Source organism: Cuculus canorus, chromosome 3 (assembly GCF_017976375.1).
Source record: "Cuculus canorus isolate bCucCan1 chromosome 3, bCucCan1.pri, whole genome shotgun sequence".
NCBI lineage: Eukaryota > Metazoa > Chordata > Aves > Cuculiformes > Cuculidae > Cuculus > Cuculus canorus.
This window is the reverse complement of record NC_071403.1, coordinates 79,748,313-79,775,280: the sequence shown is the minus strand read 5'-3', so window position 1 is coordinate 79,775,280 and position 26,968 is coordinate 79,748,313. Positions and strand designations below refer to the sequence as shown.

The window sequence follows — 26,968 nt, the reverse complement described above, 5'->3', positions numbered from 1 at the left end:
AAATGTAGATGGCGCCATTCAGCTGCCTACCGCTCATTGACAGGGTTGCTTACCTTCTGCGCTGCTGGGAAATGAAACTTGTCAGTGTGACGGTATTTTACCTTGGCCTTGTCATAATTTAACTTTTTTAAAAAATAGCAGTGCAAGTGCAATGGAATGACTGCTAGGAGCACCTTTTCCTATGAAAAGGACGAACAGATACATGGTTATATGAATTTAAAAGAAAACCTGAGGTTCAGCTGCTTAGATTACAGTGAAAACCTCACTGTAAATGGTGACCTCTTTTCTTTTCTTATGTGAAGAGAAAATGAGGAGGCATCAACTGCTGTGCTCTTCAGCTTAACTACATGTTCCTAACATAGCTTGAGCCTGCCTTTACTCTGTACTTCTACTATTCAGAAAGCCACAGAGGAAGATGTTTTGGTGATGCAACAGATTGTAGATAATGGAGAAAATACGAGTTAGGAGACAATATGGGCGTAATGATTCTTGCAAACATCATCTCTAAGCAATAAAATTGCTTATGTGACAAACTGAAATATCAGCCAGAAAAATCACACTTGCATTTGAGATGTTTAATGGAGTTTTAATAGAAAAGAATTTGGTTTAATAGCATGAATATATCTGAAAAAGAGACTAAACAGAAAGTGTAGTATATAGATACACTGCCTGATGTTTCTTTCCATTGTATTTTTGTTTTCAGAGTATTTTTACAGAATCTGCTTCTAGACCTGTTTCAGAGTTACTCTCTTGAGTAGCAATGGAAAACGTGACAGCATATGCTGAGGCACTGCAAAACCTGATTATTTTATAGAGACACTTCCGTATGTGAAATGTTGATTTTGCCTTCAATGCTCAGAATGCATCTTTAACATTCACTGACATATTGGACAACTTCTCTGTGTTTAAACTTCCTTCCAGGGACATCTAGCCATCAGCTCTCACTAGCCTATTATAAAATGTTTTATATGTGTTTGGGTTCTTTATTTCCAGTGGCAAACAGGATTTTTTTATGATTAAGAGTATTTATGAATTAATACTGTGGATACCTGTTTGTTCCTGTCTTATCCCAGGATCTTAAACATTTTTATTGTCATAGAATTGTATCACTGCCATAAAGAAAGACATTCTGAGTCAGCTGTTCTAGCCTTTGGTCACTGTGGTGTAATTTGTTGCACTAAGATTTCAGTATACAATTGGTCCTAGCCTTAAAATAGCGAGTTTGGTTGGTTTGTAGCAATAAGGGTACACTTTATTAGTAAGATGTTTTTTTTAAAAGAGCTAAAAAGCTCATATTCCAGTAATTTGTTAGAGATTACTCCAGTTTGTATATTCAGTATCTATCTGAATGAACATTAACATGGATTTACAATTATTACACTAGAATAAAGAATATCCAAAAAGATTATTAACTCAGCTCCATTGCTATTGTTTAATATTAAAATACTTCTCTTACAGGTGTGCCAGAAGGTTAAATCTGCTGACTACCAGTTCACTAGTTTTGTATTTTCTGTGTCGCTACCCCCACAGCTGTCTGTTAGGGAGGTAAGTGTTTACAGATATTTCTTTGTAACTTAAATGCATGTTAAAAGTAACTGTGGAATGTATGAGCTGGAGGTGGTTTGATTTTTAATTGCTGCTGTTTAAAAAAACCAAAAACACATGCTAGAAGTGAAGTCTGTTTTCCTTTTCCTTGTTGGTGAGTATTATTTTAATTAATAAAGTGTCTGAGTCACTTCAGTTTTCGGTTAGCCCGGGAGTTACTTTACATCTGAAAATCTACAAGGAGTTTCTTTAAACCCTTGGTGTATTGTTCCCTTTGGTATAGATGCCAGCTCTGCTTTGTGGATCTTCTCAGAGAAGGAACTGCACAGCTGGTGCCTTTCCTGAAATAAATGATAATTGGTAGTGCAGAATACAAATGAAGGAATTTGAAGATGAACTCTTTAACTATTCAGCATTTTAAACAATGTGAATATACGCATTTTAATAGTCACCTGTCTTGGGCATTGTTGGAAGTCCAGATTTGTAAAACAATAGTTTTTAACAGTTGTGGAACTACTGATTTTGATGGCAGTTTTAATGAAACTTATATTATTTACATTTCAGTCATTTAACTGCAGAGGATAATGATAATGTGGATAGGTATATAACTCTGGTAATTTTTTTTTTTTTTAATTGAGGAAGAATGCTAAGCATATTATAGCTTGATCAATAAAACGTCGATTTTTGCTTAGTTGCAAGATGTTTTACAATGTTCCCCTGCTTTATGGTAAAAAATGATGCAAAAATACTATTCTAAAGGGCAACATGTAAATCTTTATGATAGATGCCTGCTATGGTAAGATGTAGTAGAAGCTTCAGTGAATGTGGCAGGAAGAAGTGTGAGCCTTCTTGGATTTATGTATAAACCTGTGGTGAGGCCTGTTCACATCCCACACAGTTTGGTTGTTAAATAATCTACCTCACCGTTAGTGTTGATTTTTGCTGTTAATTCTGGCATCTTGGGCAAATGCCAGTGTAATAGCTGTTTTGTGCTAACGTATATTCTACTTCTAAGTTTTCTTGAAGGTAGGATTCTCTACTTCATCTCTGAAATTAAGCATAGTTGGTGTGTTTGCTTCAGCTGCCACCGTGACTGGTAAAATGCTACCAGAGCAAATTGCTTTGTGCTTTCCGCATGGATGAATTCTAGTTACTTCCATTTGATTTTATGGTTATACAAAAAATGAAATATGTCAAAAAAGCAGTTTCAGGCTTGGTGAGTACAGGCATGCTTGTGTGTGTGCCCATGATGCTCTGTGAAACTCCAAATGTATGTCAAACCTGCTCCAGCTTTGTGTCTGATGTAAGCTTTGGTGTTTAAAGAAAGAGGGGCCTTATTATTTTTATGGTACTATCAATCAGGTCTTTTCCAGTCTACATTTGCTAATCATTACTGAGATTTCTCGTAATGTATTTATTATAGCTTCAATGAGCAAAATCAAAGTGATGCGCAGAACCTTCTGGCTAGAGTCCCAGCTACAATTCCCATGTTATCGAGTTCTTAATACATTTCCATTATGCATCTTTAGCTTGACAGCTATAGTTTATCTAGCTTAAAAAGAACTTTTTTTTCATAGCATATCTATTATATATGATGGAGGCAAGGAAAGAAAAATTCGATGCTACTGTTCTTCCTCGCCCTTCTTGTGGGTCTTTGCCAGAATGCCTCAGTAGAGGGTGTTATTGCATTGCAGTTCTAGCTCAGTAATGTTCTCACACTAATCTGAACAAGCATGACAAGTGTTTCTGTCTGCTTTTGAGGCAGCTGTGGCTGTAATTGGAAGCGAAAAATAATAGTTTGTTTCAGAGAGTTCCTCTTGCTGATTGAAATACTGATGATGCACTGAGACTGTATGGCCTGGCAAAACTGACTTGGCAGATGCAGTTGGTAGAAACCTTTATTACTTCATAGTAACTTTGTCTTCTGCATACAGTAGGTTATTACTTTGATAAAAAGGATAAGATGTAATTTTTTTACCTGTCCATCTGCTTCATTCCAAGTATCCTGTTCGTATGTTCAAGCAAACAAACAATAATGGCAGTCCTTGGTACAATCAAAGGAGTAAAAGTTGTGGTGTGAGTCCAGAAGTGCATAGGTGGAGTGAGTAGGAAGCTTGAAAACCAGATCTGCTCTCTTTGGAAACAGTTCTGTTTCGTCTGGGCGCAGGTCTAAATTAGGAAGTTCTTGCTGGCCCTTCTGTTCCATTCTTTCAGTTTTGCCAAATGCTAAACCAGCTGTTCGTGTAGCTGTGCTCTAACTCAAGGATTGAAGGTGGGTGATGGTGGAGGAGGAAGCTCTTTAAAATAATGAGTGTTTATTTACCACCTATCTGTTTACCACTTAAAAAATAGTTGGTAAAAACAGTTCCTGTTTTATAGTTACAGAAAAAGCATCAAGTAATATAATATATAGAAAAAGCTTCAAGTAATATGTTAAAATATCTTGAATTGCTTTTTGTTGAAAAGAGGCCTTTTGTTAAATTCTGCTTTTAATTCTTTGAACTGCTCTGTACAAGAACATATGTAATTTTATCATAAAAGGACACCCCAAAGACAGCCTCCTTCTCATTGACCTTTTGTTTGACACACAGATTTTCTCTGACTTCTTAACGAAGAATCAGAAACTGCCTTTTAATATTACCTTCAACTAATTTAATTACGAAGGTTGTCATCCTGCCAAGTCTAAAATGTATGATAGGAGCTGAAGAAGAGTGGGACATAAAATTTACATTTGCATATTATTTGTATCTGTAATGCAAAGAGCTATCACCTCTTTCCACAAGTAGGATATTTGATTAAAATAAATCATAAATACAAGAGTCCCAAGTTTATGTCAGGCAACTATATTAGAATATGAAGTGAGTCATGCCCTTCAAAAGGGTAACTGTTAGCTACATTTGTAGTCTCAGTTGTGATCCATCATCCTGGTACTTGCTACAAGGACATTGATGCAAATAGCATCTGTAGTCATTACTCCCTGTAGGACTGTGTATACCTCATCGTGGAATTCCCCATCTCGAAGCTCTTTTCTAATACAGTGAAAAAGTGCCGTGGCTGGGATTGCACATGGTATTTCAACTGTTGCCACTGTGATCCCTCAGATAGCATCAGAATAATATCCTGCAGCTTGTAATCAATATAGTGCCTGAGCTAGTGTATTTCAGAAATATATTTGCTGTTAAGCATTACCCTGCAGGCTTGAGCTCTGTAATGAGCATTTTTCATTTTCAAACCACTTCACAAAAATAAAGTAATTATGAAGTAGATGTATCCGATCCCCTGCTTCACGTACAGCTGGGAGAGAGCAGAGCAGAGGAATGAAGGCATAGGAGTAGAGGGGTTTGGCTGATTTGGTCGTTGAATGTGATTTGGAATTTGGGATGTTTTGGCTTCTGTGCTCACAGTACCCTAATCTATTGTTTCTTCTAATTGAAGGGGAAAAGCAATTTCTGTAATTCTCTTTCAGTTTTGAAGTGAAGAGGGAGGAGATTAAATTTGACCTGTGGTCTCATTTTAGCATAGTTACTTAAAGGCAGAAGTTTTCTCTATTTTGTAATTGTACCCCTGTAAAGCAGGGGAAAGAAGTGAGATTAGCCACTCGACTGAGTACCAGACCTCCATGTGCTTTAAATCAAGTCATGTGTGATTTTTTAAATTGGCATTTGTCAAATGCAAATTTCCAGACACAGTTCTATGCTTGTCATATTCTCTAGTTCAGAATTATGTTCAAGGAATTTCAATTGGAAACTTTTTTTATTTATGATTTTATCTGGGTTATTATGCAAACAAGATTACAAGATTGGTGTTTGTGGAGCAGTCTTAGTCATACTGTCTACATATGCGGGATAATGAATCACAATGAATTTGAGTAAACAGTATTCCATCAATACAGCTACATTTATTTTGCTCAGTAGTGTGCTGGTTTGTGTATTGTGTATCTAACAAAGCTTGTGTTCTCTCTCTGCTATCCTTCTTTTCCCTTAATATTAGTAGCACTGTTTTTTAGGATTTCCTCATTCTTTTAGATGTACCAAGGGAAGGATAATAGACATTTTTTTGATGGAGTTCCTCTATCAGCAGGTAAAAGAGATCTATGATGTAGTTTCTTCTGATGATGTGATCCTGGCTCTGCCTCTTTGAGTTTGATGCATGTTTCCAAACCTCTTCATTAGAACAATTTCCTTGACAATAGACAGTAATTGCCTCAACAGGCTTTGAGTAGAGGTTGTTCTTAAAGCATCATATATGAAGAATGAGAGAGAGAAAGGATTTAAAATTCTGAAGAATTGAAATCAGTGGTATTGACTGCTTTTGCAATATCAACTCTTTTGAATGTCGCGTGTGTTTATGCCAAGCATATGGAGTCATTTTTCTCTGACACATTACTAGTAGCCTGTCGTCCACTGATTGACAACTACTAATTTAGATTATTTTTTTTTCATTGTAGTTGTTTCAAACTAAACAACTTGATTTTTGTAATTCATCTTCAGTGCGGATGATGAGAGGAGATGTCCAGACTGTGTACTGACAATACAAGTTCTATTAGTTAAGTGGTATCCTTCAGACTTTATTTATTTTGTTGTTGTGGTTATAGGTAGAGGAAGAAATGAGAATGTTCTTCTTGCATCATTGTAGAAAGTTTTGAGGGGCGTTTTTGTCTTATTAATAGCTTTTGCACTGATAGGCACCCTAGGGAAATGTCAACATTATACAGGTCTTCTGGATACTTGGGTCCTACATCACTTTTTTCTCCCCACTTAATTAAAGACCTCATAGACAGGCCATCTGAGGTAAAAGTTAAAATTCTGGTTAACTGTAATGCACTTCAGTTTAGTAAAGTGTATTTCTTTATAAAAGTAGAGAATGCAGAGAGTGGCAATCACTCTTGACTCATGCAGAGGCAAAATTTAAGGCCTAAAGCACTGAGAAATTACTACAATGAAGTAGTAGATCATCTTGTAGAATCAGTATGTCAGTATGACTGAGACTGCAAAGAGATGTCCCTCTAAAATGTGTGGCTTCCCAACACAGCATGGGAAAGATAAGTTTTTGGAAGCTTTTGGCATAAGCAGTGTTGTTTGGAAGTCTTCAGTTTCTTGATCTGTTTTAGTTTTGTTCAAGTCTGTTGGTGTTGCACTGATTGGATGGCTCTTGCTCCTTTGTGCTTACTTTTGTATTTTCCTGTTGTCCTTTCATACCACTGGTAATTTTAATTTTGCTTTTGACCTTTTTTGTAACCATTGTTGGTTGTTATACTGATGAGTTCCATTTGTTGGCTAGGTCACCAAAGTGGTGGTTCAAGGTCTTCTGTACTGGGTAGTGTTGCATCCAAGGACCCTGCTACATTATATTTCTTTACATATATAAGGGTGCTAGAAGAGAGGAGTAGAATTTGAGGAAATAGTAACAATGCACAGATTAAGGACAGTCAAACATTAGAGCAAGTTGTCCAGAGAGGTGGTGCAATCTCCATAACTTGAGGTTTTCAAGAACTCATTGGATAAAGCCCTGAACAGCCTGGTTTGATTTCATTGCTGACCCTGTGGCAACCACAAGGTTGGATAGAGATCTCCCGAGGTCCTTGAATTATCCTGTCATCACACTTGTAAAGCAAATATTACTTCTTGGAAGCTCAAAGAAGCGTATCAGGAGTGGCAGAAGGTGGTATTCACAGAGGGTCTGCACAAAGCAACAGAGGGGCAGTTGGGAAACAAAAAAAGGAGAATTCAAGGTTGAATCTGCCCATGATTCCTTGATCAGATATTCCAGCCATTTTTACTGCTAAACTGCGACTCTTATGTATGCTGTGTAATAAGTAATTCTTAGCAAACTCGAGTGTTCGTACTCAAAGCTGCCGCTGATTTCTAGTATTATTCCTTCAGTTCCTCAGCTTTCACATATTCAGACCGTTTCTACTCCTAAAACAAGTGGCGTGCTTTAAGTAAGGGGGCAGTCCTCAGGGAAAGGGTTCATGATTACTGTAAAAACAAGTATGTCTTTTATTTCATGTTTTTTATAATGTATGAGAGCTGAATTTATTTATTTATTTTTAAATTTATATGTCAAACCAGTTTTCATATACCATCCCTTTAGACAGCTTTTTTCATTTCTCTGTAGGGTAGATAATGGCTAGATGCACTTGACTCAGACTGTCAGAGTATTTTTCTCGTTATAGGGTTGAAAGCGAATTTCAAAGTGTGTTTAGTGCAGCCCAATCTTTTTTAAAGCCGGATAGGATTTGAGGTGAATTGAAAAGTAATGTCTTACAAACAAAACTAAACATCAATTCTATCTTTACACCTCTAAAGCAAAAGCTTAATTAAAATCCTAATGCTTCCTTTATGTCCTGAGTTTTTAAACATTTTTTCTTTTGGTAACAGTCTCTCAAATTGTTGGGAGTTTTGAGCCTTAATTTCACTTGCCTTTTTTTTTTTTTTTCTCTCTCTTCTTCCTGGGCATGGCTGGATAACCCATAGCGTGCTGCTTGGCTACTGGTAAAACAGGAAATGGGGTGAGTAATTTCTTTTGGCAACCTTTGTACTACTTCTGTTAGAGAGTTCTCCAGATTTAGAGAAAGGAGAGATAGTTTTACTATAACTTCTTTCCAGCATAGTAGAAATGAGAAACCACTTAAAGCAGTTGATCTGCTAAAACATGTTTGTTAAAAGAAAATTTCAACCAAGGAATTAATGCTGTATTTTTGAGGTCAAGACAGTTGCTTTCATATAGAGGTAAAAGTTGTGCAATATGTAGACTCACTTCCTACATCCTTGGCCAAGATTTTAACTTACTTTGTACCTTCAAAAAACTAATCATAATGAAATTCATAGTTGGAATATACTGTCATCTTATTTGAGATTTCCCTGTTTTTTTATTGTCTGTAGCTTTTGCTCTATGTCTTGACAAGAGCTCTTTTATAGACACCATTTGTTTATATAAATGTTGAGTAGACAAGAAGTTGATTTTATAGTCTTGTTATGATACTGCTGTCCAGTTTACTTGATGCGTACAAAGGATAAAGATGGCAGCTGGTTTGGTTTTTTGTTTGTTTGTTTTTACCTGATTTTACCTTAATTGCGGTTTCTTATCTCCTTTTCTCATAGTGTGATTATAGCTAGGAAGTGGTGTTTCAACTTGGAGTGCAGGCTGTCTATCCAAGTGTACAACTTTGAGTTAGCTTAGTGGTCCTGAGGGATGCCTTGATGCCGTCTGTGCGCCAGAATCTGTACATAGAAAGCATAATGAAGTACAGACCTCTTCAGGTTTAGCTTACAATGGTAGTGACTGAAAATTGTTAGTCAGATTATAGTGAAAGGTCATTAGTCTAGCAAGAAAAAGATTAGTGCAGTGAGTGCAAATTAGTTTTGACTCATTTTTTTTTTATACCTCCGTGTTTTGAAATCAATTTAAACACTTGATTCTTTGTTTACTCCAGGACACTCCCACTCCTGCACAAATGAAAACATATTGGTGCTGTTTTGAACAGATAAATTGTCTTTGTGGGCAAGAGGAAAGAAATCCGCTTGTGGAAGTGGAACTAGCCTTTGGTGGAAGCTGTCTTGGCTGGAAGTACCGTTTACAGATATTCTTAGGAAGCAAGACTAAAAAGATGATGAATCACTTCCTACTTTGAGACTAATTTAAAAACGGTTGTTTCATTAAATTGCTTGAGAGAGGATGAGGGCATGTAGGGCAAATATTGACCACATAGGCTACCACTGGTGGCATTTGTATAGGAGGACATGAGCTTTGCTCTGTAAATTCCTAGACAAATGGTTTGAAATCATATGCTGGCATCCTCACAGTCATCTGCTCCTTTCCCTGTCCATAGGCACTGGAGTCAAGGCTTGGTCTTGTACCTACAGAGGTAATTTAGCCTGTCCCAGCAAGGTCAATTGAGGTTGTCATCTGGGCTTTTCCCTTCAGGAATTTGTGCCCACTGGAGTTCATGCCCTCCTTTAATGAAGAACTAGATCACTCTTTTTAACAACAGAAATAAGTCTAACAATTCTATTTTTTTTTCAAACAAAGGATTGTTGTGCATTATATCTTTCTCAGCTCTTCTGTGTATGGACTCTGGAAACACTTTTGCAACTTTTGATGTACCATGAAGCTGTGACAGGAGTTTTCTCAGTGCATGTCTTTTTACACAGAAAAAAACAAATTATTTTTAAACGTTAATGAAAAGAAAAGAACACTGGCAAATAGAAACAGGGCAAACCAAGGTATTACCTAGGCTGGGAGCTGGACACTTAGCAAGTAGCACAAGTGCATATCCAGATACTCATTTTACTTAAGCTGAACTAGATGTTGATTTACTATCAGAAGGATCCTGCCTCCATCAACATGTACCTTCTGTCTTCCTTGTGTTGACATAAGTGCTTATGTGACCATGAGAGAGCTGATCATCTCACTGATCTGGCAGAAAAAACAAACTTTTCCTGGTGGATTAGGGTTTGCTTTAAATGAGATCAATGAACTCATGTTACAGTGCTGTGTAGCATCAGTGTGCAAGTGCTGGCAGGAATGCATGGCCAGGGGCAGGGAGGAGCCAACGCAGACCTAAGTTGGCTTGAGCTGACTGTAGCTCAAGTAGCTACACCTTTAGCTACTCCTTGCCAAACTTTTGTGTTTATTGAGAAGCACCTTACTTGGAATCCTGGTCTAGCCTTAATGTTTCCTCCATACTTTTAATTCAGTCCAAAGATTCAGTGCTGTTATAGGAGGTTTTGGAACAGCCTTTCATTCTTTCATGCCATGGTCTGTGTGCTTAGTACTTTTGTCCTTTTTGATTTGTGCACTGCTTGTCTGCCAGGGCCTAGTTACTGAAGTTTGTCTGGAAATATTATGTCATGTCTATCTTTGACAGACTCCTGTGCAAGTTATTATTTTTTTTGTGTATGTGATTCAGAAAACTGGGCCTTTCCTTGGCAAAGGATGATATTGTTCAGCTGAAAGAAGCTTATAAGTGGATTATTCATCCCCAATTGTCAGAAGAATTGGGTGTTCCTGCTGATGGAAAGGTATCATATAAATAAGAAAACACTTGTTTTTCTCTGTTTCTTTTTTCTTTTTTTTATGTGTTTGTGTTTATAGATATTTGTACACTTTATATACATATATACACATTTTTATATATATGACAGGGGAAATAAAATATATACCTTTTTCATTCATTAACAGATAAAAAAGTTGCACTGCTCTTATATAGGAGGAAGAAGAAGGGAAGTTCTTTTAACTGGAGATCTCCAAGTCTCAATACTAAGGGGTCCAATCTTCATTTTTGTACACATAGATCATTGCATCTACTGAGACCATCATGGTCTTCTGCTAAATCTCTTGCTCTTGGGCAGCTGTCCTCTTTTTATCAATGAGACTTTCTCAGTTTTCTCATTTTCCAAGATCCCTGTCTTGCAGAGGCTAAGGAATGCTCACACATTCCTTCTTTTATGCCAACACTGTTACTGCTCTGTGAGATAAATTGTTCAGATTGTTAGTATGTTAAATTCTATGGATAAAATAAGTTTCTGAAACATACTGAAAGGAGAAAGATTGGTCGTTGTTCACTTTAATGAATGCTAGACACGGGCATGTTGGAGCCTGCAATACCTGTAAGTAGTCAATAGAAATGTTTTTTCAAACCCTGCTTTCAACTTTCAGATTCTGACTAACATTCCTAAAATGCATTGACTGAACATGACCTTCAGATGTTGCCAGTCGAATTAAAAAACACCATCATCCTGAATGTAAAATCTCTGTAAACATGGCTACAATCCCTGCTGAGGACTAAGTAGTTTGCAGTTTTTACTAGTAAGCAGCGATAGAACTGACCGCAGGACTGGACTCACTCAGTCTGCACATTGGTTTGTCAGCTTCCATAATAATTACAGACTGTCTTTTCCCAGGGGTGCTAATTGAAAACATCCTTTTTGTCTTAACAAACAAAGAAACTCTCAGGTACCATGAAGATGATCCAAGAAGAAACAAATGTCTCTACATGCCAAGTTAGCAAAAGCTCTACAGCACTTAGACACTGAGCCGCTCCAGACATCATTGTACCATAAAAGTTACTTGTCAAGTGCCCTTTATCTACAAGGGACTTGAATATTAGCCAATCTTTCCAATAGCCCTCTTGAGGTATTCTGGTATCTGAATAACAGAAGTAATGACTGTTGTTTGCCCAAGGCCAAAGAGGGAATTGGGGGTAGAATTGAGATTACACTAGAGTTTCTGGTCTAGCTGTCAATCCACTAGGACGTGTTGCCTTTCTTTGCCCCAAGGCCATCTAGTCATTGCAAATGAAGCCCCTGACAAAATTGTACAGTGGTGACTACTACAGGGTTTTTATCTTGATTCCACGCTATGCACTGCTCTCCCAGAAGGTTTGTTGAGTTTAGTGACCATAATAGGCTTTGAGCATAAACTGTCCCTGACTCAGTTCCCTATGTGCAAAATGGGGCTGGTATGAGTGACCTACCCGTTATAGATGGTTTTGAAGTGCTCTCAGATCATCTTTGGTTACCTCAGAAATGCAAATGCTATTATGGCACGTGTTTGAATGTCTTTCGATGATTTGTAGAATAAATGGGTTACTTTCTCTTTTATCTACCTTTTTACTGTTTTCCTAATATTACAATAAGGATGCCTGAGTATATCTTCCCTGTTTGTTTAAAAACTATTGCCTTCTTTTTTTTTCTTCTTTTTTTCTTTTTTTTTTTCCTTTTTTTTTTTCAATTTAGAGTTTGTTTGAAGTTAGCGTGGTCTTTGCTCACCCAGAAACAGAGGAGGAGTGCCATTTCCTGTAAGTTTTTATATAAATAAAGTGTTTTTATCCAAATATTGTGCAACTTTGTTGGTTTGGATTTGCTACATATGAGAATATGCAGTGTTTATAAACTAGAATGGGGCCTGCATCTAGACTTCCTTATATTCAGATAAAGTTGCAGAGCTTAAAGTTACACCATCTTTGTCTGTTTAGTTCTGTGCTTTAAAGCCAGTAAATAAAATCCTCCAGGGTTTTGAACTGGAAGGATAATATTCAGATAAATTGGTTGATTACAGCCCTTTTCAAAGTCTCTCCCACTTTAATATAGCCGTATTATTTTAAAAAACTAAATTCAAAGCACATAGTTGGGGGTGGGGTAATCTTTTGAGGTTGTGTCTAGTTTTTTTCTGGTTTTGTAGAGATGTGGATAGGAGGGAAGGCTTAGAAGTGGATTAATCCTACTTAGCTGGTTAGTTAGAAGAAACAGAAATACCTTGGCCACTACACATAGTTTTTGTCGTGGACCAGTAGAACATCTGCTATACACAAAGAAGCAAAATATTTCTGTGAATTTAGCTACCATTTAAACTGATTTCTCAAAATCTAGCAGTTGTATATTCTGGATAATTAGATTTGCTCTTCCTGTTTGCTGATGCTTCCTGGTAAACTTAAGTTTCACTCAGTTTCATCTCTTGTGCTCCTACTTCAAGTTATCTTGAAATCTTAGCATAGAAAGAGGCTTGACAGAACTTCTGACTTCCCTGTTGCGTAGTGACTTCATCTCTTGAGACCAGAGATTTCCGTTGCAGCCTTTATATATTTCCCTGATTTTACTCCTCCTTCTAGTTTGTGATCTTTGTTTGAATGCCCAGTCTTCCACCTTCTTGATTTTCAGCAAATGCCTCCTTCATATGTCTTGAAGGATTATGTGGGGAGTGCAGGAATGCATGCGTGGTGACATACCTGGTATTGGGAAGAACTGCTTCCCAGTGTTTGCTGAATTTCTTTCTTGTCCAGCTTCTTCAAGACTGGGCAAAAAGTGGAGAAGGTAGTAGCACCGATCTACAATTCCGAATAATAGTACCTGCAATCCTGTAAAAATCTCAGAAGTTTCCACATCCTGCACTCTTTTGTTCTTATTTATTTATTTAATTTTACTTTATCGGTTTATGTTTCCTGTAGTGCTCTTCCTTCCTTTGAAACTTGGCAGCTCTTATTTTCAACTCAGCCTTCCATCCTTCTTGTGAGCTTTCAAAAATGTTGATGCCAAGCATGTTATAATGCCAATGCTAGCACTCCAAGCAGAATAGCTGTAGAGGTGAAAGCTGTAAAGAAGTTCCATTCTGCATTCCAAGTACTCAGGTTTATTCCATGTGACTTGACAATATGCCTTTATTTGCCTTCTCTTTGTAGCATACTTAAACAGCAATTAAGGTTTTAGACATTTTTCTGAAGTGACAGCATATTACCTAATTTAATTACATGGTAGTTTCTTGGGTGTAAAGGCATTCTGCATCTGTGAATAGCTGGCTCTGGGCATATTCTGAGGCAATGCTTTGGTTTCAATGTAAATACAGGAAATTTGACAGTTGTCACGGATTTAGTAATGACAATCATGCGTTTTGTAGAAGCAAAGTAGGATCTTATCTCAACCTGGAGAAGTCCTCCAGGTACGCTTTTGAGTGGGATTTCCAAGTACAGCATCTGCAGTTTCTCATGTCTCAAGCTGTTCTTACACAATGGTGTATAGGTAAATGTGCTAGAATGACCTTTGGTTTGACACAGAGGAATTGAATTGACTCCTGTTAGTTTATTTTTGGAGGTGTATGTTTAAAAGTTTTTAACTTCTGCAATAGGGAATTTGTGATGCTTTGTATCACAAGCTGGCCAGGCAGGCTGCTTGTATAGAAAGAGCAAGAGGTCAGACCTGTTTCCTTATAGTCTAGAGTAGTCATAAAGGTGCTGAAAAGCACCAGCACAGAGTGATAAATTGTGTTGTAGGCTAGAAATCATCTCTAACTGCATACATAGAAATTCACTAATAGGAACAGCAACTTCCTCTAGAGTATTCAGAAAAACTGTTTCACTGGCTTGGCTTTCGCTTTCATGAGACAACCAACAGTTTCCTTTTGAAAAGGCAAAGCACAAATGGTATCAAAAACCTGGGGTTACTTTTTCTGTAGCAAATTGAATTTTCCTATGCAGAAGCAGCAATTTGAATCTCTAGTTTGCAGGTGCATTTTCTCAGAACAGCAAGTATAGATTTAAAGATGTCAGCAAGTCTTGCACGGAACTTAAACATTAATCATTACCTTTATTGAGAAGGTTTGGAAAGGACTGAAAGCTAACCTTCTTGTGTGCTTTTCCATCCTGTCTCGAAGCTGAGACACATTTGAGTAGGTTAGAGCAAAAGAGGCTTACACAGCTTTGTCCATGATTTATCTCTAGATCAAGCAATGCACACCTTCCACCTTTTGTGGTTTAGGATAAAGTTAATTTTCAAATCTGCCTTGTGCTAAGCTGTTTAAATGAGATACTAGGCATACTGGTACAAAGACCATGTATGTGCTATGCTTGTAAGCCTGTCTGTCTGTTTGTTTCTTTCTTTTTCTGTGAAAGTATCAGCTGATTTTCATTTCTGTATTTAGAGCCACAGCCTGCCCAGACTGTTTCAAACCAGCAAAGAACAAACAGGTAGGATCTCATCACAGTTGTATTTCTTTTCTGACATTCAGAATTTCCCAGCAGTATCTTCGATGAAGAACTTATCTGGGAATTCAGTCGGTGTTTAATGTCTGATTTTCCTTCATCAAAAATCTCTCTAGTTTTCAATTGTCTGATGATAAAGTTGTCTCCTTTATTCACTTAACGTTTCTCTGCTTAGAAAAACTAAAGGCTTGGTGCTTTTCTTTAGGTCATTCATTTTCCAGAATGTCGTAATTTTAGGAATGTTCTCTGTAAATACTTCCCTTAAGATATAGGAATTTGGTTGTCATGCATTAACAGTAGCATAAAAGATGATCCTCAAGCTCTCTGTGGGTGAAACAGTTCAGATAAGTCACGTTGTGAAGATGAGACTCTGCAGCCAAAAGAGAAATGATCACACTGCAGTTTTCATGTCTTCTGATCTGAATGAAAGATGGTTTTATCCTGTGTGCCTTTGGAGCAGGGGAGGAAAGAAAAGGGACCTTACTACTTGTTGCAGGCCCTGAGCGTACATACAGTCATTGATGGGAAAGAGGATATGTAAGAATAAAAAAACAGTTGGAGAGAAACTGATATAAGTAGGACAGTGGGTGTGATCAGAAGATGAACAAGTAACTTCTATCAGAAACCTATGCAAGGCCTTTTATTCTTTCTGGTGCAGAGTCTACCGACATTTGGCAGAGGCAGTCTGACCCAGGAATTCTGCCTACTCCACTCCACCTGACCAATAAATGCAAGTCTTTTTTTAGAAGGATTGTATTGTTGTAACTCACTGCTTGCTGCATTGCTTTCCTTTAAAAGGGGGAAAATCCCCCGTAAGGAGTTAAACCAGCAGGACCTGGCTGTTAAAACCACACAGGCAACAAAATGTAGGGGAATCGAAAGGAAAAAATACTGACTGAAGAGCCGTCAGAGGTTCATTCTTACAAAGAAGCTGTGCTTGAAGCTGGCTTCAAGGTCTGTGTTAATCAGAGAAGTGGTATAAAAACTGGGTTCTGAGCTAAAATTTCTGTCATCTACTGTAGATGCTTATTTAAACTTGCTGCTAGTTTAAGGGTTTTCCAGCTCATCTGTTCCGTGAGGAAGGGAAGTGCTATTATCTCTGGTTTATGCTTGGAAAGAGAAAGAGTGGCTTTCCTGAAGGCATCCCGGGACTCTTATGTTAGAGCAAATTGTCCCAGTGACCTACTATTTTTCACTGTTTTTTCCAAATCCCCAATCCAGTTTGCAAAAAAGACATCATTAAATTGGAACTTCAGCAGATGGCCACCAAGACAGTCAGGGGGCTGGAGCACATGCTGTAGGAGGAGAGCCTGAGGAACCAGGGCATGTACAGGCTGGAGACAAGGAGGCTTTGGGAGGACCCAACTGAATCTCCCCCGGGTGCCACGCAGAGAGGTTATTGAGAACAGGGAGACAGGCTGTTCGTTACAGTGCATGGGGGAAAGATGAGAGACAATGGACGTTAAGTTGAAATGTGAGGTGCAGAGTAGATATAAGAAAAAACTTTTTATTGTGAAGACAGTTGGCAGCAGAGCAGGCTATGCAGAGAGGATGTGCAGGCTCTGTCGCTGGAGACCCCAAACAACATGGTTTGATCTCTTGGCTGACCATGCTTTAGTTAAGAGGTTCATTTAGAGACCTTCTACTGTTCCCAGCCTTAGGGGATTGCTATGACACTTGTTTCTCCTTTGCTAGGAACCTAAATTCTGTGTTTTGTGCCTCAGCCTCACTTCAGTTACCAACAGGAGCACCTGGCTGTGCATGAAGGATGGTAGTCATGGCTCCTGCTCCTATCGTACTATTATTACTGCTTTTGCTATCAGTTCACCCTTGCTTAGGGATCTGAAGTTGCTTGCCTTCCACAGCCCTACCATTCAGAGCCCTTACTTCTGAGTATGAATGAACTTCTGAACTTTATAAACAGACAGCAACTCAACAGTCGTATTTTCAGAAGTATTTACCTGCCTGTTGTTGCTGAGGTAAAAGCTGGGGTTTAGGTATACTTAATTCTTGAAAATGGGGAAGCTGCTTTAGGTTTCTGTTCATGGATTTGGGATTCTGTTTTTAATCTATTTTACAAATCTGGAATTGAGCTCCCAAGCATTACTTTATTTTGCTGTTGCCTTTGCACACTTTTATATATTATCTGAAGTAAGATAAACTTAGCATTTCTTTTGGCTAACCAAAGGGCAGGCTTAGCAATTGAGTATTCTGAGGAGCTGGAGTAAGTTCATTTGCAAGCATGACAGTAACTTTAGACCTGCTGAAAGTCAGTGGCACTTCTTATTTTTTTCTGTGTAGGAACAGTAAGAAAATATGCACTACTGTTTGTAAATGTCTTCTGGAAACAAAGGGGTATATTGGTCAATCTTAATTTTGTGACTAAATGACTATTACTTTCTTATCTGTGAGCTGTACTAGATGTGTTGCTTTCATGCTGTAGGAAAATTACTCGAATATATTTTGGCAAAACTACCTGTTGCTCTTTGTTGCCTTCTTAAAGTTAGTATTAAGATCAGTTCTTGCTGATACAGAGTTGCATTTAGGTATAAGAAAGCACAAAACGCAAGTAACAAAACTATATTGTGAGAAGTGTATGGTGTGGATGTTATAGGGATTTTTCTTTCTTAGGCATATCCTTTCTTAGCTTCTCTTCTTGACTCATTTTTTCATTTCACTCTGCAGTCTGTTTTCACTAGAATGGCAGTTATAAAAGCTCTAGAGAAGATAAAAGAAGAGGATTTTCTTAAGTAAGTATATACTGAAACAAGTTGTTAGTATTGTGCTTTTGTATAGAATTGGGATGGAGAGGAAAATATTAGGTGGGTAAGTAGTGTTTGTTTAAATTCTGCTAGTTTACTGCTTAAAATGTGTTGTGTTTTCTATTCTTCTGGTAAAAAAAAGTCATGCCAGATCTTTTATTTAAGGAATACTCTTAAAATGCTTGAATTAAGCCACAGAGGATGGAAAACTGGACATGACAAATTACCGTCTTTTCTCCATTACTTGCTTTGTTGGTTGATTATCTCAGGAGCAGCACAGAGGAGAAACTGGGTCAGAGAGCTGCAGTTCTGCTTTATGCTTTCAGCAGTCTGTTTCTGCTGGTTTGCATGGGATTTAGAACAGCTAGAAGTGGAAACTGTTGTACTATTGTGATTTACATTCAAATATCTTTAGGTACATCCCCAAAAACACAGAAGATGTTTAGAAATCATGGAACTTCCTTCTGTATTTTGAACCTTAGAGTTTGTAAGGCAAACTTCTCTTTATAAGAAAGATCTTTCCCTTATTTCCAAAATGTTAGGAGCTAATTTTTAAGAAAACACCAAGTGCTGTAATACAGTAAAAATCACCAGCAGTGGGAAAGACATCAATAGATGCTTTCTCTGTAGTTCTCTGTGCTTAATTGCACTAAGTCTTCCCAGCCCTTTTCTTTGATTCCCAGCAAAAATTTAGTAACGGATCCTGAAGCAGGTTTTCATTTCATTATTGCTATGGCTATGGTATGACATATCTTATTAGCACACTTTGGAGTATTATACTTCAATAATGTTTGATGACAGATTGACAAAAGTGCTTGCAATGCAGTGCTCTTAATTTTCTTGATGATCATCTGTTTCTTGGTGTTCCAGCTTTTTATGTGAATACTCAGTTTAAACTGTAGCTATGTTTTGTGTAACAACTTTCATGCCATTATTACTATGTTGATGCTCTATCATGTTCTGGTATTACTAGTATTTTTTAATCTTTTTTTATACAGGCATTTTCCATGTCCCCCAAGTTCGCCAAAGAACCTCTGTGTTGCTCTGGAAATTCAGTGCAATAATGGTGCAATTTTTGTGGCTGGTAAAATGATCCATTTATTTGCTGCTGTGTTGTCTTAAACATAACTTTGTAATACTGCCGCAAGGCCCAGAAGATTATTGCTGTTTATTAATTCTTGTAATTAAGTACAAGGAGCAAAGTAACAAATCTAGCTCTGTCCAAGAGTGGACTTAGTTTGCTTGCCCTTGCTGGAGATATGATTTTGTTGAAAGTAAGAAATTACAGATCAACATGCTAAAATCAAAATCTCTTTGCCTGTGCTTACATTTTGAATTTAAACTTGGAGATAGTGTATGGTGGAATGTGATTGAAGAGGAGTAGGAGCTGTATCAGGGCCAAGGTCAGGTTCCCATGGTAGGAGCTGCAGGAGGGGTGCATGCCACTTCAGCTGCTCCCAGTGTGCATGCAACTCCCTTCTGGATATTTAGGAAGATCCTGCTTTTCCTTGCCGTTGTTTTTCTTTTGCTTTGAGAGCTGGAAGAGTTCTCTCTTCTAGACACAGCGTGGGGTGATGTGAAGATTTAGAACAACTCTCTTTGTGCCCCTGGGAGCTTATCCAGCAGTACTGTATGAAATGAAGAATTTTGCCCTGTTGTCAAAGCTTGCTCCCTTCTTCGGAAAACCTTTATCCCTGCAAATCTTGCAGTTGTAATTTGTTGCCTCATAATAAGCACATGGTCTTGGAGAGGCCCTTCCCCACTAAATAAGCTCCCAGCAGTGCTGTTCACTTGCTTGGATTTTGATTTGTATTCAGAGGCTTTCAACATCTGGATTTTTCTGCATGTTATTCCATCTAAAACTGCCAATCTTAGTGGGATTAATAAAAGTTACATTTTGGAAAGCTTAGCTCTTTCCAGTTTCCCTCCAAATCAGGGTAGCATCTGAAATAATTGGGTGAGACAGGTAACGTAACAATGCTTGGTGTCTCTGAGTTGAGAAGATTCAGCATTTCTATCACCCACCTGTGAGATTATCTGCATTTTCCCATATGCTGTGTATTAAGAACTACTTATTTAAATATATGCAAACAGATTACTAAAAAAAAAAAGACGAAAAAACAAGAAAACACCCCTGCAATTTAAACCCAGCATACTATGTTTAAAAGGATGGTGCAAATCCTGAGTAAAGGAAAATGTAAAATGAAAAGCAAAAATGCAAAAGTGAATGTTCTCATAGCAGGCTAGTTGATGGTTCATATAGATACCTGTTTCTTATTTTTCATTACTCATGAGACAGTTAAATGTACATTTTCGTTAATCCAAGATATCCAGTTTTATTTTAGGTTGCTTTACAGTTTTATCTGTATGGAGAGAGAGAGAGACAGAGGGTTAGCTTTCTGTATGTGATATAATACTGGTTTTGTGGTTTATAGTTTATAGCTTGCTCCAACCAGAAAAAAAAACCAAAACAACACAACAAAAAAACAGGCAGGATGTTGTCTTTAATTTTTGTAGAATTGTCTGGAATAGAATATATTGAGTACAGTGCAGTTATTTTGCTTTTATTAAATGAGATGGGATCTTAATTTTTAAGCAGAGTTTCAGAGTTGCTATTGCCCTCTTGAACTTATATTTGGTGATAAGTGATTGCTTTCCCCTCCAACTTTTTTTAAGGGTTCAGGAGAGGCTGTCAAATGGAGAAACATCTTCTGGTTTCTTTAACCTACTCCAGATCAAAAGCTAAAATTATTAAGTGGGAAATTGAGAGAAAAATAATATTATTTTCCTTTTTCCATTTTATGGAAGGAGAATTTAGCAGTGTGAATCTGACTTCTGAGTAATCAGTCATAGTGCTTTCGTTATTTGCCCCAGTGAAACAGGATGAGTCAGTTTGCCCATTTGTTTGTGTGGGTTTTTTTGCAGGTCTAAATGCAAGAAGGAGACGTTAGAAATAGGAAAAGATGATACCGAAAACAAAAAAATTGAAATTACAGAGGCACAATATAATATTCTGAGCTACTTTAAACTTCTTTTTCCTTTTTTATATACAAGGTTTCAGACTGAAACTTGTCTTTGCAGGGGGATTACTTATTGTTCTTTATGAACGAGGTCCTTGTTTTGTGCGTATTTTCACTTCTTATAAAACCTGTGAATAAGAAAACTCATCTTGCTCATCTGTGTCAGCCTTGTTCTTTGGTTGTAGCCATCCTGTTGCCACAGGAGGTGGCATGTGAGGGTGACATAATATGAGATGATGACTGGAATCAGTCGGAGGAGGGCAGCCTCTTTACATGGCAACTTTTTGAGGTTCTTGACATTTGTACTAGTTTATTATTAAGACTTTTGCTTGCATGGTTTTCCTTCTTATAAGCCAGAGCATTTTAGTGTTGGTTTCTGTTGTTAAGCATTCAGACAATGGCAGAACTTGGATTGAAACCTGAACTCCTTGATCCAGGGGGGTGTGGGAACTTCTTCGCTTGGGACACATATTTGTTGGTAGACAGGCATATGCAGAGCCCTAGTTTGGTATATGGGAGGCTAGTTCAAGACCATGATCTGATTACAAAAAAATTGTTTCCATTTAGAATTAAGCTGACTCAGACCAGGCACTTGAATCTCTGGGTTTTATTCCCAGTTGTGCCAGGCTATATACTATTTTGTTTCTACAGTTATACCTGAAGCTATGACTGCAGCAATAGGCTCTCCAAGTCTAGCTTTAAGTTGGCCATCTTGGATACTGAAACTCTCGTTGGTGTAGCAGGATGTGTTTCATACTGTTGCTGTAATGCTCTTGCCATAAAACAAGTTTAAGCCTGTAAATTCATTTTTACAATGCTTTAATAAGAGTTAAATGTGTTGTGCAGTGCAATGCTGAAGCTTTTTGCCATTGCTTTAGAATGATTGCAGGTAACATAGTTGCTTTTTACAGGAAGATATAATAAATATTCAAGGAATTTACCTCAGACTCCCTGGATTATTGATGGGGAGAGGAAGCTGGAATCTTCAGTTGAAGAACTGATTTCAGAGCATCTAATGGCAGCATTCAAAGCAGATAGTAAGTATCTAGGAGATCTTTTACCATATGTATTTTTCATCATTACTGTTGTTTCTTACTAGCTACTCAGTTAACACAGGAGTCTAAGGGAAAAAAGCCCGTTTCTTTATCCCTCTCTTATCCTTCCAGGTCTAAACTTGTAAATGTTTTTTAGTTATGATCTGTGAGTAATTAGACAAATGCTTTGTTTTATGCAGTGTCTTTTATCCTACTAAGTCTTTTATCCTACTAACTATCTCCTCTGTTGATTTGATGATGCAAATATTATGGTTTTATGTGGTAGTATTTTTGCCTAGCCATACTTTTTAACGGTTGGTAATTCATAAAGTGACTTGTAACGAGAAGATTTTTGCCACCAGCTTTCCATAATATCTGCCTAGCCTTTAACCCATTCATGTTTCTTACCTTCATTAATTTATTTTCTCTGGTGTGTAGAGTTCCACAAGGTAAATGCTTATCCAGAGATCGTCGAGGTGAAATAATGCTTACGTTGCCCATCACTTATCATCCACTAGACTTGTGATTAGAGACATAGAGGGCCCAAGGAAAAATCATATTAAATGTTAGTTTGGAAAAAATAGCTACTTTCCCCTCTTTCCCTCCCAGTGGATGTGTTGGAGCATTAGGAATATCCTCAACCTGTATCTTTAGATCAGGTACTATGTAACGCCTGATTTCAGCCTGCAGAATTACTACAGGTGGCTACCAGCAGTGCATGTGCAGCAGTGCCGAGAAGAGATATAAACAGTAGAAAGACCATGGCCTGTAGGTCAAGGGGGATGATCATTCCCCCTTTACCCAGCACATTGGGTCCAGTCTGGGCTCTCCAGTATAAGAAAGACATGGACATACCAGATTAAGTCCAGCAAAGGGCTATGAAGATGGTTAGGGGTCTAGAACATTCCCAACTAAAAAAAAGCTGGTAGTATGACCAAAATACAACTTCATACCCATGGAAGATGGTTATGTAGTAGTTGCCACAGTATGACCAGGGAAATGAGAGATAATAAAAACTGAGGATATCCTTACATGCTCTGTATGTTTCCTATGTTTCCTTTTCCCAAAAAAAAAGGAAAGCTTTTTGAAACCATCAGTTTTTCAGAGATGCTTTGGAATAGAGCTGCAAAGTTTTCTCTAGTGCAGGGTTTGGTCTCCCATTCCTCCTTCAGGCAAAGCTTTAGTATGGTACTGCATTTTTTGATCATTTTCAGGGCTATAATGGTCTCATTGAAGCCAAAGAATTAGGAGTGCTCTTCAAGAAACTTGTGAACCCGATGTCATAAACAATAACTATCCCAGATTTGGTTAAATGCAGTGCAGCTTTCATTTTATAAAGATAGCTCTTTGAAGTATATTTGCAAATAAGTTTAGAAGGAAAATATTCCATCTTTTAAAAGCTGTAGAAAGTATTAAAAGTGTAAAATAAAGTCTTATTTCCCTTGTTCAAATCTGTTATAGGCTTTAATTTTTCTTCCTCTGGAAGAGAAGATGTGGATGTAAGAACGCTAGGCAATGGTAAGGCTCGGAACATCCCTTCTGAAACACAAGCAAACAAAATGGTTAACTGAAGCTACCCGAACAGGTCTAGGTGAATGCTAAATGCATAAGTGTGTGGCGAGGCATGCTTTGAAATTTTATCTCTGAAACATTTTAGTGATATTTATTTATTTTTTTCCCAAAGACTGAACAGTTTTGTAAAACAAACGGTGAGGAGCCCTTTTTTAGTGTCCTTGGCTGCACAAATGCATGGAAATGCATAGGTTGTTAGGACTATTTTATTTTATACACTTCCTATTTTTAAACCATCTGTGTCAGAGTGATTCCTATCTTGTTTTCTATTGGGTCCTTCTACTTCGGCTCACTCTCAGTAGGGATTGGGAGAGCCTTATTTTCTTTTTGAACTTGACTCCATTTATAAAGGTCAGTTGCTTTCCAATATGTCAAAGCTACTATTGCCAGAGGAGGATGGGGAAGAAAAAGTACAAATTAACAATGGTGTGTTCCAGTTGCTGTCTCATTTGTAGTGTAGTTCTTGGCATTGCTTGTACTGGGGATCATCCCTGGCCCTGAGCACGGAAAGTGCGGCTATTGCAACAGATGTTTAGCTGAGGGAGCGGGATTTAACATCATCTTGCACCTGGGCATTGCTGTAGGTGACAGAAAATAAGCTAATTAACTTTTTTTCTTATTTTATTTTTTAATTAGCACAGACTTGTACAAGATGTCTTTAGGGAAGTCGTAATTTGCACTTATTGCTGATACTGGGGTTTAGTAGCCAAAAAAAGTCCCTTGTTTCTTTCCTTCCATCTGATGACACATCCCTAAACCCGCAAGTCCTATCCCTGTTTGCATAACAGCAGACAATCTTCACACCTTCCAACCTTACTGCATAAATCCAAATGTTAATTTAGAACAACATGTTTTTATGTTTTATGACTGTGCATGTTGCCAGGAAGGCCCTTTGCAATTGAGCTTGTGAATCCTCGTAGAATACATTTTACTGCTGAGGAAATGAAGGGACTTCAGCAGGTAAATCATTTCCACCTCATGGAACTCATAAAAGATGTGTTTCTTCTCTAACAGAGCAATTTTGCTAACTGATTCTTTTTTAAATATCACAGACAATTAATAACTCTTCAGACAAAATACAGGTTCGAGATTTACAGCTTGTCACCAGGTCAGTATTTGTCATCGCTGGCAAGGGATTTCAGAGCAATGCTTTGGGAGTTTTGCAAGCATTCTTGCTCACAGTGTTATATAATTATGCTTATATTATGTAAGTAATTAATTTCTTTTGTTTAGAGAGGCAATTGGTCGTATGAAGGAAGGCGAAGAGGAAAAGACAAAGACATATAGTGCCTTAGTATGGACAGATGAAGCAATACAGAAAGAAGATATTGCATTTCTAGATGATATCAAGGTATTTGTAGCTTTTTTTTGCTAATTTATATAGTACGTATCCTGCTGCCTGAGGGGAAGGTTTTTATATGTGCAGCCATGGACATATCCCTTTCTCTGTGGCCACTTTTTTAAATCAGGGTTCCTCTTGCTATAGGGACTTTCATGCCTCCCTTCCCTGTTCTCACCCTTTCTTACTTCACCACTGTCATGCTAGCAGTACAGCTGGCTGGCTCTTAGCCAGGACAACAATTTATTCTATAATGTTAACCTTCCAGTAGAACAAATAATAAAAAGCAGTCAATGGGAGAGGAGGAAATCTGGCACCTGCACCCCTTTCTTTACCTTAGATAGTATTTTGTTTAAGTGAAAGGAGAGGATAAGGTCTTTTATTCACAAGCTCCAAAGCCATTCTTCCACAGCTGCAGCAATAAGGAGTTTGAAATGTCTATGGAAAAAAATGCCAAGACTTCCTTATGAAGTGCTCCTAAGTTCTTAATGAGAACTTCTCTCCAAATGTTGGTCAGGGAGGTACTGCTGATGGAGAAGTGTGTTCATGTTTCCCATGGGCTTTGGCCACGAAATCATTCTCAGAGCAAGGGCTTGAGTCGTTAGAGTTCAGGGAGTCAACTGCTGTGAAGCTTTTTTATAGCATGCCCACTCACTTCCTGAAAAGTTGCCTTTCAAACTGCTGCATCTCATTTGGGAAAGGGGGTGGGGAATGAACTTTTCAAAAGACTGTTAGAAGATCTAATCTCATTTTGGGGCTTTTTTCCTCACTTTTATTTCTAGGGGATTGGCTGTAGTTTAGACAAAGCATTTTGTGGGTGGGATTTTTTTTTATTTTCTTGATTGCCCTGAGGCTCTCAGTGAGCTTCTAAATCCTGGAGTCATTCCAGCAAAGGACTATGGAGATTTCAAGGTTATTTCTCTGTATTTGTGATTCCATTAGTTTGTGTTCATATGAGGCCTTCTCATTTAGCCTTTGAGATGGCTGTGCTTTTTGCCTTCGATAAACATGGAAAAATTAGTCTTGCCCTAAGAAGATTACTCAACTACCATAATACAATATAAAAGAGTTGTGGTTGGTTAACAATACATCTGACTCTTACCATCTGTGCAGTATGTTGCACATTTCCTTCCTCATTTGTTTTGTTACGTCTTGTTACAGGAATTAAAACTTGACCAGAAGACACCTCTCCGGGTTCTTCACAGAAGGCCTTTGGCTGTAAGATGTCGGATCATTCACACCATGAAATGCGAGTACATCGACGAGCATCATTTTCGTCTGCATCTGAAGACTCAAGCAGGAACGTATCCTTAGATGCCATTACAGAACGCGTTTACGAAACAACTTGCTGATTAGGGTACTTTGGTTAATGGCAAGTTTCCTGCTTTTCTCACTATGGTGTTTCTAAGTCCCTGCTCTTGAGCAGTCATATGTTGCTGCACAACGTTTACATTTATGTCACAATTTCATATTCGGTCTTTCATTCAAAAATACTACACACGTGTGTGTATTTTTTGTGAGGACCAGCCTGATAGGTTTAAAGTATGTGAATAGCTATAGAAGTATTCTCGTTAACAATACCCTTTTTTTAATTTCACTGAAATATTTTTCACCTTAGAAAATGCAATGCAGACTGTACATTGCTGCTACTTACAAGTTAATGGTTTTGTCAAAGTCACCACTCACTTTGGAATAAACAGAAAATACAGGTTGGTAGTGCGGTTTTGGGCATTGGGGTCAGAAGCCAAGAATTGGGAAGTCTTTCAAAGATGAGTATGGCCTTAATAGGATGTTCACTGCAAATTGGCTTAGGAGTAGAAAATCACACTGGTTTTGCTTTGAGTGTTTTTCACCATGCTTTTTTTTGTCCTTTCTTTTGATTTCTTTACGGTAAAATACACCTTTCCTTAGCCAGCATTTCTAGCTACATTAAAGAATTTGTGCACGGAGACTTTGGAAGAACAAAGCCCAATATTGGCTCCCTGCTGAACAGAACCACTGACATTCTGGAGTTGGATGTAGAGGTAAGTTGTTTGCTATTTATTTTCCCTGGAAATGGGTAATGTAGTTGCATTTGTGAGATGCTTTCAGTGGAATTGCTTTGACCAAATCAACATCCCTTACCACAGTTAATAGAAAAATGGACGTTAATGCAAAAATAGTGTTTTGTACCACGCTGCTACCTGTGACAGCTTCTCATGCTGAGTTCACCTTGGGGAGCG

The 26,968-nt window shown here is 37.9% G+C and overlaps 1 protein-coding gene across 8 annotated transcripts in view; it reads left to right on the top strand.

Annotated features, from left to right (window-relative positions):
* The window catches only part of PUS10 (pseudouridine synthase 10), a 34,992-nt gene that overhangs the window by 5,182 nt on the left and 2,842 nt on the right, over positions 1-26,968 (top strand). For 7 of the 8 annotated variants that reach the window (XM_054063519.1, XM_054063524.1, XM_054063520.1 and 4 more), the window contains 14 exons: positions 1,459-1,545; positions 8,022-8,056; positions 10,457-10,568; positions 12,285-12,346; positions 14,959-15,004; positions 17,705-17,769; positions 18,780-18,865; positions 21,713-21,838; positions 23,297-23,353; positions 24,291-24,367; positions 24,460-24,515; positions 24,641-24,758; positions 25,908-26,050; positions 26,671-26,770. In XM_054063519.1, coding sequence (XP_053919494.1) covers positions 1,459-1,545; positions 8,022-8,056; positions 10,457-10,568; positions 12,285-12,346; positions 14,959-15,004; positions 17,705-17,769; positions 18,780-18,865; positions 21,713-21,838; positions 23,297-23,353; positions 24,291-24,367; positions 24,460-24,515; positions 24,641-24,758; positions 25,908-26,050; positions 26,671-26,770 — 1,170 coding nt within the window. Of the gene's footprint in view, positions 1-805; positions 825-1,458; positions 1,546-8,021; positions 8,057-10,456; positions 10,569-12,284; positions 12,347-14,958; positions 15,005-17,704; positions 17,770-18,779; positions 18,866-21,712; positions 21,839-23,296; positions 23,354-24,290; positions 24,368-24,459; positions 24,516-24,640; positions 24,759-25,907; positions 26,051-26,670; positions 26,771-26,968 lie in introns of those variants that run through there. The other variant, XM_054063528.1, reaches the window with a different exon arrangement.